We start from the raw sequence: 9,530 nt of genomic DNA, 5'->3' as shown, positions 1-9,530 counted from the left end.
CTGCACCAGATTTGCCAGTTCTTGCTGTGAGATGTTACCCCACTCTTCCACCAAGGCACTTGCAAGTTCCCGAACAGATTGCCTGCAATGACAACAAGCTCAGTCCGATGATGTTGTGACACACCGACCATGACGGACCCTCCACCTCCAAATCGATCCCGCTGCAGAGTACAGGCCTCGGTGTAACGCTCATTCCTTCAACGATAAACGCGAATCTGACCATCACCCCTGGTGAGACAGAACTGCGACTCGTCAGAGATGAGCACTTTTTGCCAGTCCTGTCTGGTCCAGCGACGGTGGGTTTGTGCCCATAGGCGACGTTGTCGCCGGTGATGTCTGGTGAGGACCTGCCTTACAAAAGGCCTACAAGCCCTCAGTTCACCCTCTCTCAGCCTATTGTGGACAGTCTGAGCACTGATGGAGGGATTGTGTGTTCCTGGTGTAACTCGGGCAATTGTTGTTGCCATCCTGTACCTGTCCCGTAGGTGTGATGTTTGGATGTACCAATCCTGTGCAGGTGTTGTTACACGTGGTCTGCCACAGCGAGGACGATCAGCTGTCCACCCTGTCTCCCTGTAGCCCTGTCTGAGGCGTCTCACAGTACCGACATTGCAGTTTATTGCCCTGGCCACATCTGCGGTCCTCATGCCTCCTTGCAGCATGCCTAAGGCACGTTCACGCAGATCAGCAGGGACCCTGAGCATCTTTCTTTTGGTGTTTTTCAGAGTCAGTCGAAAGGCCTCTTTAGTGTCCTAGGTTTTCATAACTGTGACCTTAGTTAACTACCTTCTGTAAGCTGTTAGTGTCTTAATGACGTTCCACAGGTGATTGTTCATTAATTGTTTATGGTTCATTGAACATGCATGGAAAACAGTGTTTAAACTCTTTACAATCAAGATCTGTGAAGTTATTTGGATTTTTACGAATTATATTTGAAAGACAGGGTCCTGAAAAAAATACGTTTCTGTTTTTCTGAGTTTACTGACTTTACAGAGTAGCATTAAAAAGTTTGCGTTTTGACCACGTGCTTTAAGACCCTAACGGCGTTCCATAGTCTACGCGGGTGAGCTTCTCAATTCCTGTTGCTGGTCAACGCGCCTGTAATTTTAGTTTTTGTGAGTTCCGTTGTTCATAATCGCTATTCATAATGACTTGCAGAAGAGGGGCTCTCATTGTGCTAGAAGGAGTGGACAAGGCAGGAAAAACAACACAATGTAACAAGCTTGTCCAAGCACTGCAGGATAGCGGGCGGCAAACTGAGATGATGAAATTTCCGGGTAAATTAACTTTATTATCCGTGGCTGCTAATTCATCAAAATGAAATGTATTTTTCTCATAATTGTGTTGTTTCAATCCGCTTTGATTGCAAATTTACCTAGACCAAAATATATGGGATTATACAAACTAATTTTGCCTTGCCCGGTTCCCCCGGCTGGGTGGAGTTTGGTCCACATGGCGGTGCAAAATTAATTCGTCTTTGACTACTTTCTCTTCCTGTATTACTCTTGTTTGTACAGAAAGAACTACAAAGATCGGCCAGCTGATCAACTCCTATCTGGAGAACAAAAGCAACCTGGAGGACCATACAGTGCACCTGCTGTTCTCTGCCAACCGATGGGAACTCGTGTAATACTCTAATATACAGAGGCATTGATCATTAAATAAGATACATGCTTGCATATTTGAGCCTGCCAAAAGTTTGGACACCTTGACTCATTCAAGGGTTTTTCTTTATTTTTTTTTACTATTTTCTACATTGTAGAATAATAGTGAAGACATCAAAACTATGAAATAACACATATGGAATCATATAGTAACCAAAAGAATGTTAAACAAATCAAATATATTTTGGATTTGTCAAAGTAGCCACCCTTTGCCTTGATGACAGCTTTACACACTCTTGGCATTCTCTCAACCAGCTTCACCTAGAATGCTTTTCCAACAGTCTTCAAGTAGTTCCCACATATGCTGAGCACTTGTTGGCTGCTTTTCCTTCACTGTGTGATCCAACTCATCCCAAACCATCTCAATTGGTTTGAGGTCGGGTGATTGTGGCGGCCAGATCACCTGATGCAGCACTCCATCACTCTCCTTCTTGGTCAAATAGCCCTTACACAACCTGGTGGTGGGTTGGGTCATTGTCCTGTTGAAAAATAAATGAATGAGTAGGCGTGTCCTAACTTTTGACTGGTACTGTGTGTATATATAGTGCATTTGGAAAGTATTCAAACCCCTTGACTATTTCAACATTTTGTTACAGCCTTATTCTAAAATTAATTAAATTGTTAATTTTCCTCATCAATATACACACAATACCCCATAATGACATCACAATACCCCATAATGACATCACAATACCCCATAATGACATCACAATACCCCATAATGACAAAGCAAAAACAGCTTTTTAGAATTTGTATTTAAAAAACGGAAATAAGGAAAGAGGGGGGATACCAATTGTACAACTGAATGCCTTCAACTGAAATGGCTTCAACTGAAATGGCTTCAACTGAATGCCTTCAACTGAAATGGATTCAACTGAATGCCTTCAACTGAAATGCCTTCAACTGAAATGGCTTCAACTGAATGCCTTCAACTGAATGCCTTCAACTGAATGCCTTCAACTGAAATGCCTTCAACTGAATGCCTTCAACTGAAATGCCTTCAACTGAATGCCTTCAACTGAATGCCTTCAACTGAAATGCCTTCAACTGAATGCCTTCAACTGAATGCCTTCAACTGAATGCCTTCAACTGAAATGGGTCTTCCACACGTCAAAGCTGCAGGCTAAAGTTAAATCTAGACTTGGTTTCCTCTATTGTAATCACTCTTCTTTCACCCCAGCTGCCAAACTAACCCTGATTCAGATGACCATCCTACCCATGTTAAATTACAGAGATGAGTCCTCTATCTAGACTTGGTTTCCTCTATTGTAATCACTCTTCTTTCACCCCAGCTGCCAAACTAACCCTGATTCAGATGACCGTCCTACCCATGCTAGATTACGGAGACATTACTAGATTGGCAGGTAAGGGTGCTCTCGAGCAGCTAGATGTTTGTTACCATTCGGCCATTAGATTTGCCACCAACGCTCCTTATAGGACACATCACTGCACTCTATACTCCTCTGTAAACGGTCATCTCTGTATACCCGTCACAAGACCCACTGGTTGATGCTTATTTAGAAAACCCTCTTAGGACTCTCTCCCCCCTATCTGAGATATCTACTGCAGCCCTCATTCTCCACATACAACACCCATTCTGCCAGTCACATTCTGTTAAAGGTCCCCAAAGCGCACACATCCCGGGATCGTTCGTCTTTTCAGTTCGCTGCAGCTAGTGACTGGAACGAGCTGCAACAAACACTCAAACTGGACAGTTTTATCTCAATCTCTTCATTCAAAGCCTCAATCATGGACTCTTACTGACAGTTGTGGCTGCTTTGTGTGATGTATTGTTGTCTCTACCTTCTTGCCCTTTGTGCTGTTGTCTGTGCCCAATAATGTTTGTACCATGTTGTGTTGCTACCATGTTGTGCTGCTACCATGTTGTGCTGCTACCATGCTGTGTTGCTACCATGCTGTGTTGCTACCATGCTGTGTTGTCATGTGTAGCAGCTGCCTTATGTTGTTGTCTTAGGTCTCTCTTTATGTAGTGTTGTGTTGTCTCGTCGTGATGTGTGTTTGGTCCTATATTTATATATATTTGTTATTTTTAATCCCAGCCCCCGTCCCCGCAGGAGGCCTTTTGATAGGCCGTCATTGAAAATAAGAATTTGTTCTTAACTGACTTGCCTAGTTAAATAAAAAATAATCCTCATTTAACCCAACCCCTCTGAATCAGAGAGGTGCGGAGGGGGCTGCCTTAAATCGGCATCTACGGCGCCCGGGGAACAGTGGGTTAACTGCCTTGTTCAGGGGCAGATTTTTACATAATCTGCTCGGGGATTCGATCCAGTCCAACACTCTAACCACTAGGCTACCTGCATGACATTTACATAAGTATTTACTCAGTACTTTGTTGAAGCACCTTTGGCAGCGATTACAACCTTGATTCTTCTTGGGTAGGGCCCTACAAGCTTGGCACATGTGTATTTGGGGAGTTTCTCCCATTATTTTCTGCAGATCCCCTCAAGCTCTGTCAGGTTGTTGTCCTGTTGGAAGGTGAACCTTCACCCCAGTCTGAGGTCCTGAGCGCTCTGGGGCAGGTTTTCATCAAGGAGCTCTCTGTACTTTGCTCTGTTTTTAGGTGCCTTTTGGCAAACTCCAAGCGGGCTGTCGTGCCTTTTACTGAGGAGTGGTTTCTGTCTGGCCACTCTACCATAATGGCCTGATTGGTGGAGTGCTGCAGAGATGGTTGTCCTTCTGTAAGGTTCTCTTTCAGACTGACCATCTGTTTCTTGCTCACCTCCCTGACCAAGGCCCTTCTCCCCCGATTGTTCAATTTGGCCCGGGCAGCCAGCTCTAGGAAGAGTCTTGGTGGTTCCAAACTTCTTCCATCTAAGCATGATGGAGGCCGCTGAGTTCTTGGGGACCTTCAATGCTGCAGACACCTTTTGCTACCCTTCCCCAGATCTGTGCCTCGACACAATCCTGTCTTGGAGCTCTACGGACAATTCCTTTGACCCCATGGCTTGGTTTTTGCTCTGACATGCACTGTCAACTGTGGGACCTTATATAGACAGGTGTGTGTCTTTCTAAATCATGTCCAATCAATTGAATTTACCACAGATAGACTCCAAGTTGTAGGAACATTTCAAGGATGATCGATGGAAACAGGATGCACCTGAGTTCAATTTCAAGTCCCTCAAGGGTCTGAATACTAATATAAAATATGTCTAATTTATTTTACCTTTATTTAACCAGGCAAGTCAGTTAAGAACAAATTCTTATTTTCAATGATGGCCTAGGAACAGTGGGTTAACTACTTAGTAAATTAGCTAAATTTTCTAAACCTGTTTTTGCTTTGTCATGGGGGTATTGTGTGTAGATGTATTTCTTTTTTAAATCCATTTTTAGAATAAGGCTGTAACGTAACAAAATGTTGAAAATGTCAAAAGGTCTAAATACTTTCCGAAGGCTCTGTACATTCTGCCATTTTAATTCCAATTTCCTGCATTCTGCCATTTTAATTCCAATTTCCTGCATTCTGCCATTTTAATTCCAATTTCCTGCATTCTGCCATTGAGCTAAGAAATCATTTTGCCATTTTTAATTCCAATTTCCTGCATTCTGCTATGGCTAATGCTGTGTTCTTTTCAGTCAACATAATACTATTAATGTACTAACAATGTACTCTTTAATTCATTGTTTTTTGGAATGTTCAAGTCTTTCTGAGTAGCTAGGTTAGTATACAATTGGCGACACATTTTCATGCAAAATAAAAAAATCTTTATCAAGAAAATGTGCACCTTTTCCCACCAGTTGTTTCCACCAAACTGACTTGTATTTTATCTTGGTCATTTTTGGTTTATAAGAGGTTATATTATTTAAAAAAAAAATATATATATATATATATATATATATATATACAGTGCCTACAGAAATGATTCAAACCCCTTGGCTTTTTCCCACGTGATGTTGTGTTACAGCCTGAATTTAAAGTGGATTAACACTTTTTATGATTTTTTTAATTAAAAATGAAATGTATTTAATCCCTTTTATGGCAAGCCTAAATAATTTCAGGAGTAAAAATTGTTGCATGGACTCTGTGTGCAAAGATACAGGCGTCCTGACTAACTCAGTTTACCGCTCAGGGATTTCACCATGAAATCAGAGTTTTAATGGCTGTGATGGGAGAACTGAAGATGGCTCAACATTGTAGTTACTCCACAATACAAACCTAATTGACAGATTTAAAAGAAGGAAGCCTGTACAGAATGAAAATATTCCAAAACATGCATCCTGTTTGCAACAGGGCGCTCAAGTAATACTGCAAAGACTGTGAGTCCTGAATACAAAGTGTTATGTTTGGGGCAAATCCAATACATCACATTACTGAGTACCGCTCTCTATATTTTCAAGCATAGTGGTGGCTGCATCATGTTATGAGTGTGCTTGTAATCATTAAGGACTGGGGAGTTTTTCAGGATAAAAAAAAAATCAATGGAATGGAGCTAAACACAGGCAAAACCCTAGAGAAAAAAACTGTTTCAATCTGCTTTCTACTAGACACTGGGAGATTAATTCACTTTTTAGCAAGACAATAACTGAAAACACAAGGCCAAATCTAGGATTTGGATTTAGGAGAACTGGGGGAAAAAAATGCATAGGTGGCCTGTCCAAGGGTTAAAATGGCAAAAACATTTAGATGGTGTGTTATTAGATGTGGTTGAGCTGCCATACTGTCTTAAGGAGTAGGAAATGATGTGTTATTAGCTGTGATTGTATGTCTGGGTCCTTTTCCCTCCAGGCCTCTGATGAAGGAGAAGTTGGAGCAGGGCATCAATCTGGTGGTGGATAGATACGCCTTCTCTGGAGTGGCCTTCACCAGCGCCAAGCCTGTGAGTTCATTAAAACATTACACACACCTCTCACCAGCGCCAAGCCTGTGAGTTCATTAAAACATTACACACACCTCTCACCAGAGCCAAGCCTGTGAGTTCATTAAAACATTACACACACCTCTCACCAGCGCCAAGCCTGTGAGTTCATTAAAACATTACACACACCAGCGCCAAGCCTGTGAGTTCATTAAAACATTACACACACCTCTCACCAGCGCCAAGCCTGTGAGTTCATTAAAACATTACACACACCTCTCACCAGAGCCAAGCCTGTGAGTTCATTAAGACATTACACACACCTCTCACCAGAGCCAAGCCTGTGTGAGTTCATTAAGACATTACACACACCAGCACCAAGCCTGTGAGTTCATTAAGACATTACACACACCTCTCACCAGAGCCAAGCCTGTGAGTTCATTAAGACATTACACACACCTCTCACCAGAGCCAAGCCTGTGAGTTCATTAAGACATTACACACACCTCTCACCAGAGCCAAGCCTGTGTGAGTTCATTAAGACATTACACACACCAGCACCAAGCCTGTGAGTTCATTAAGACATTACACACACCTCTCACCAGAGCCAAGCCTGTGAGTTCATTAAGACATTACACACACCAGCACCAAGCCTGTGAGTTCATTAAGACATTACACACACCTCTCACCAGAGCCAAGCCTGTGAGTTCATTAAGACATTACACACACCAGCACCAAGCCTGTGAGTTAATTAGAACATTACACACACCTCTCACCAGCGCCAAAACCTGTTCCGTATGTACTGTCTGTGGTTACCCCAATCGCATTTTGCTCTGCCTGAAGTACCCCCTCTTGCAGTGTTGTCGTACTCCAGTCCACACATTGAGTGTGTCGGTCTTGTCTCAGTTTGGAATACATTTGTACTCTGTCTTGACTTGGTCTCGGACCGTGAGGACTCTCTTCCCAAGACCAGCGGTGTAAATCAAACTCATAATCAGCTTCCAATCAGTCGGCACATAGAAGCGCTTCACCAGGCCAAATATATGCTCTCCTTTCTTGAAATATATCTTATGGCCTATTGACGCCTGGGGGTTTCTACTTTCTTTTACTTTCATTGAAATATAGCCTCACACTTTGGCTGAATTTGCTTGACTCGCTGTTGGGGAAGACGGGGGAGGTTGTAACAGTCGTTATATCTATTATAGACCTGTTTGTGCAGTGGTGAACCTATTGGACCTAGGCCTGCAGTGGTGGACCTAGGCCTGCAGTGGTGAACCTATTGGACCTAGGCCTGCAGTGGTGAACCTATTGGACCTAGGCCTGCAGTGGAGAACCTATTGGACCTAGGCCTGCAGTGGAAAACCTATTGGACCTAGGCCTGCAGTGGAGAACCTATTGGACCTAGGCCTGCAGTGGTGAACCTATTGGACCTAGGCCTGCAGTGGTGAACCTATTGGACCTAGGCCTGCAGTGGTGAACCTATTGGACCTAGGCCTGCAGTGGTGAACCTATTGAACCTAGGCCTGCAGTGGTGAACCTATTGAACCTAGGCCTGCAGTGGTGAACCTATTGGACCTAGGCCTTCAGTGGTGGACCTATTGGACCTAGGCCTTCAGTGGAGAACCTATTGGACCTAGGCCTGCAGTGGTGAACCTATTGGACCTAGGCCTGCAGTGGTGAACCTATTGGACCTAGGCCTGCAGTGGTGAACCTATTGGACCTAGGCCTGCAATGGTGAACCTATTGGTTCAGGTATTGAAAAAGTTTGTTTCTTAGTCGTGGTTAGTTTGCGATGCTCAATCCGGTCATCATTCACTGTTTGGATGAATAAAGGCTTTAACAAACAAACTTTCACAATTAAATGTTGACTTTAATGTTAGCTTACCTGACAAAACGATTTAATGCTGAGCTGTGTCAATGGGGAGGACATTTTGTTTTGCTCAATTGAATTAAAGGGCAACTACACTCTCCAAAAATATATAATTTTTTAAATTTATCCCAGACCTGAAAAATAGTCTCCTGACAGTTTAACCATTGTTGTGGACTTAGAACATTTGTCTGAATCTGAAAAATCTATAGGAAAACAGGATACCTTCACTAACTACCTATCCATTCACTCTGAATGGCCAGTAGTTCCTATGCCATAACGAGCAAGTTCATGTTTGTCTGCCGAGCAGGGTTTCAGTCTGGACTGGTGTATGAATCCTGACATGGGGCTGCCCAAGCCAGACCTTGTGTTGTTCCTGCAGCTCAGCCCGTCTGAGGCCGCCCAGCGGGGTCAGTTTGGGACAGAGAGATATGAGACCACCGTCTTCCAGAAGGCCGTTCAGCAGAAGTTTGAACTTCTGATGAAGGACCCCTCTGTCAAGTGGCAGGTATAAGAAGCTGTGTCCTGATTCTCCACACTTCCTATGTTTGCACTTTCACACTCCCCATCATTTTTTAAAATGTTTATCTTTTTTAACCTTTATTTAACTAGGCAAGTCAGTTAAGAACAAATTCTTATTTTCAATGACGGCCTGGGAACAGTGGGTTAACTGCCTTGTTCAGCGGCAGAACGACAGATTTGTACTTTGTCAGCTCAGGGGTTTGACCTTGCAACCTTCCGGTTACTAGTCCCAACGCTCTAACCACTAGGCTACCCTGCCGCCCCTATTAATGGGAGTGTGCAAGTGCACACTGGTAGAATGTGGAGATTTGGCCATTGGTTTGTCCAAACATGATGTTACATTGTGGTCTTCCAATGGGAAATTCACCCAAGATATTGTTGTCATCTCCTAGGTGATTGATGCAGCCAGGAACATTGAAGATGTGCACGCTGACATTAAGAACCGAAGTGTTGATGCCATCAAGGCAGCAGAGAATGAGCCAATCGGGGAGCTGTGGAAGGAGCCTGGACGAGGAGACCCAATTTATCCTCTGTTAGATTCCTCCTAACAGTGCCTAGTACACAAGGAGACGTCAGAGGGGCTAAAAGACTTGAATATGAAACTGCAAACTGTATGTTACGATATTTAAGTGGGTATAGTCAACTCTTTCAAATCATTAT

At 43.3% G+C, this 9,530-nt stretch overlaps 1 protein-coding gene across 1 annotated transcript; it reads left to right on the top strand.

Annotated features, from left to right (window-relative positions):
• Nucleotides 1–1,020: 1,020 nt before the first annotated feature.
• Nucleotides 1,021–9,526, top strand: dtymk (deoxythymidylate kinase (thymidylate kinase)). The gene is made up of 5 exons (XM_021604832.2): nt 1,021–1,277; nt 1,518–1,626; nt 6,412–6,502; nt 8,659–8,856; nt 9,263–9,526. Exons 1-5 carry the CDS (start codon nt 1,148–1,150, stop codon nt 9,416–9,418), a joined length of 684 nt encoding a protein of 227 aa, XP_021460507.1. The 5' UTR covers nt 1,021–1,147; the 3' UTR covers nt 9,419–9,526.
• Nucleotides 9,527–9,530: the final 4 nt, after the last annotated feature.

This window comes from Oncorhynchus mykiss, chromosome 5 (assembly GCF_013265735.2).
Source record: "Oncorhynchus mykiss isolate Arlee chromosome 5, USDA_OmykA_1.1, whole genome shotgun sequence".
Taxonomy (NCBI): domain Eukaryota; kingdom Metazoa; phylum Chordata; class Actinopteri; order Salmoniformes; family Salmonidae; genus Oncorhynchus; species Oncorhynchus mykiss.
The sequence above is the reverse complement of the archived record's forward strand: the minus strand, read 5'-3'. Positions and strand labels throughout refer to the sequence as shown.

Excerpts from the sequence above, each read along its gene's own strand:
- dtymk (XM_021604832.2), top strand. The coding sequence starts at position 1,148 with ATGACTTGCAGAAGAGGGGCTCTCATTGTGCTAGAAGGAGTGGACAAG. Across the intron at positions 1,278-1,517 it reads TGAGATGATGAAATTTCCGG|AAAGAACTACAAAGATCGGC; the intron begins GTAAATTAACTT and ends TTGTTTGTACAG. Across the intron at positions 8,857-9,262 it reads ACCCCTCTGTCAAGTGGCAG|GTGATTGATGCAGCCAGGAA; the intron begins GTATAAGAAGCT and ends GTCATCTCCTAG.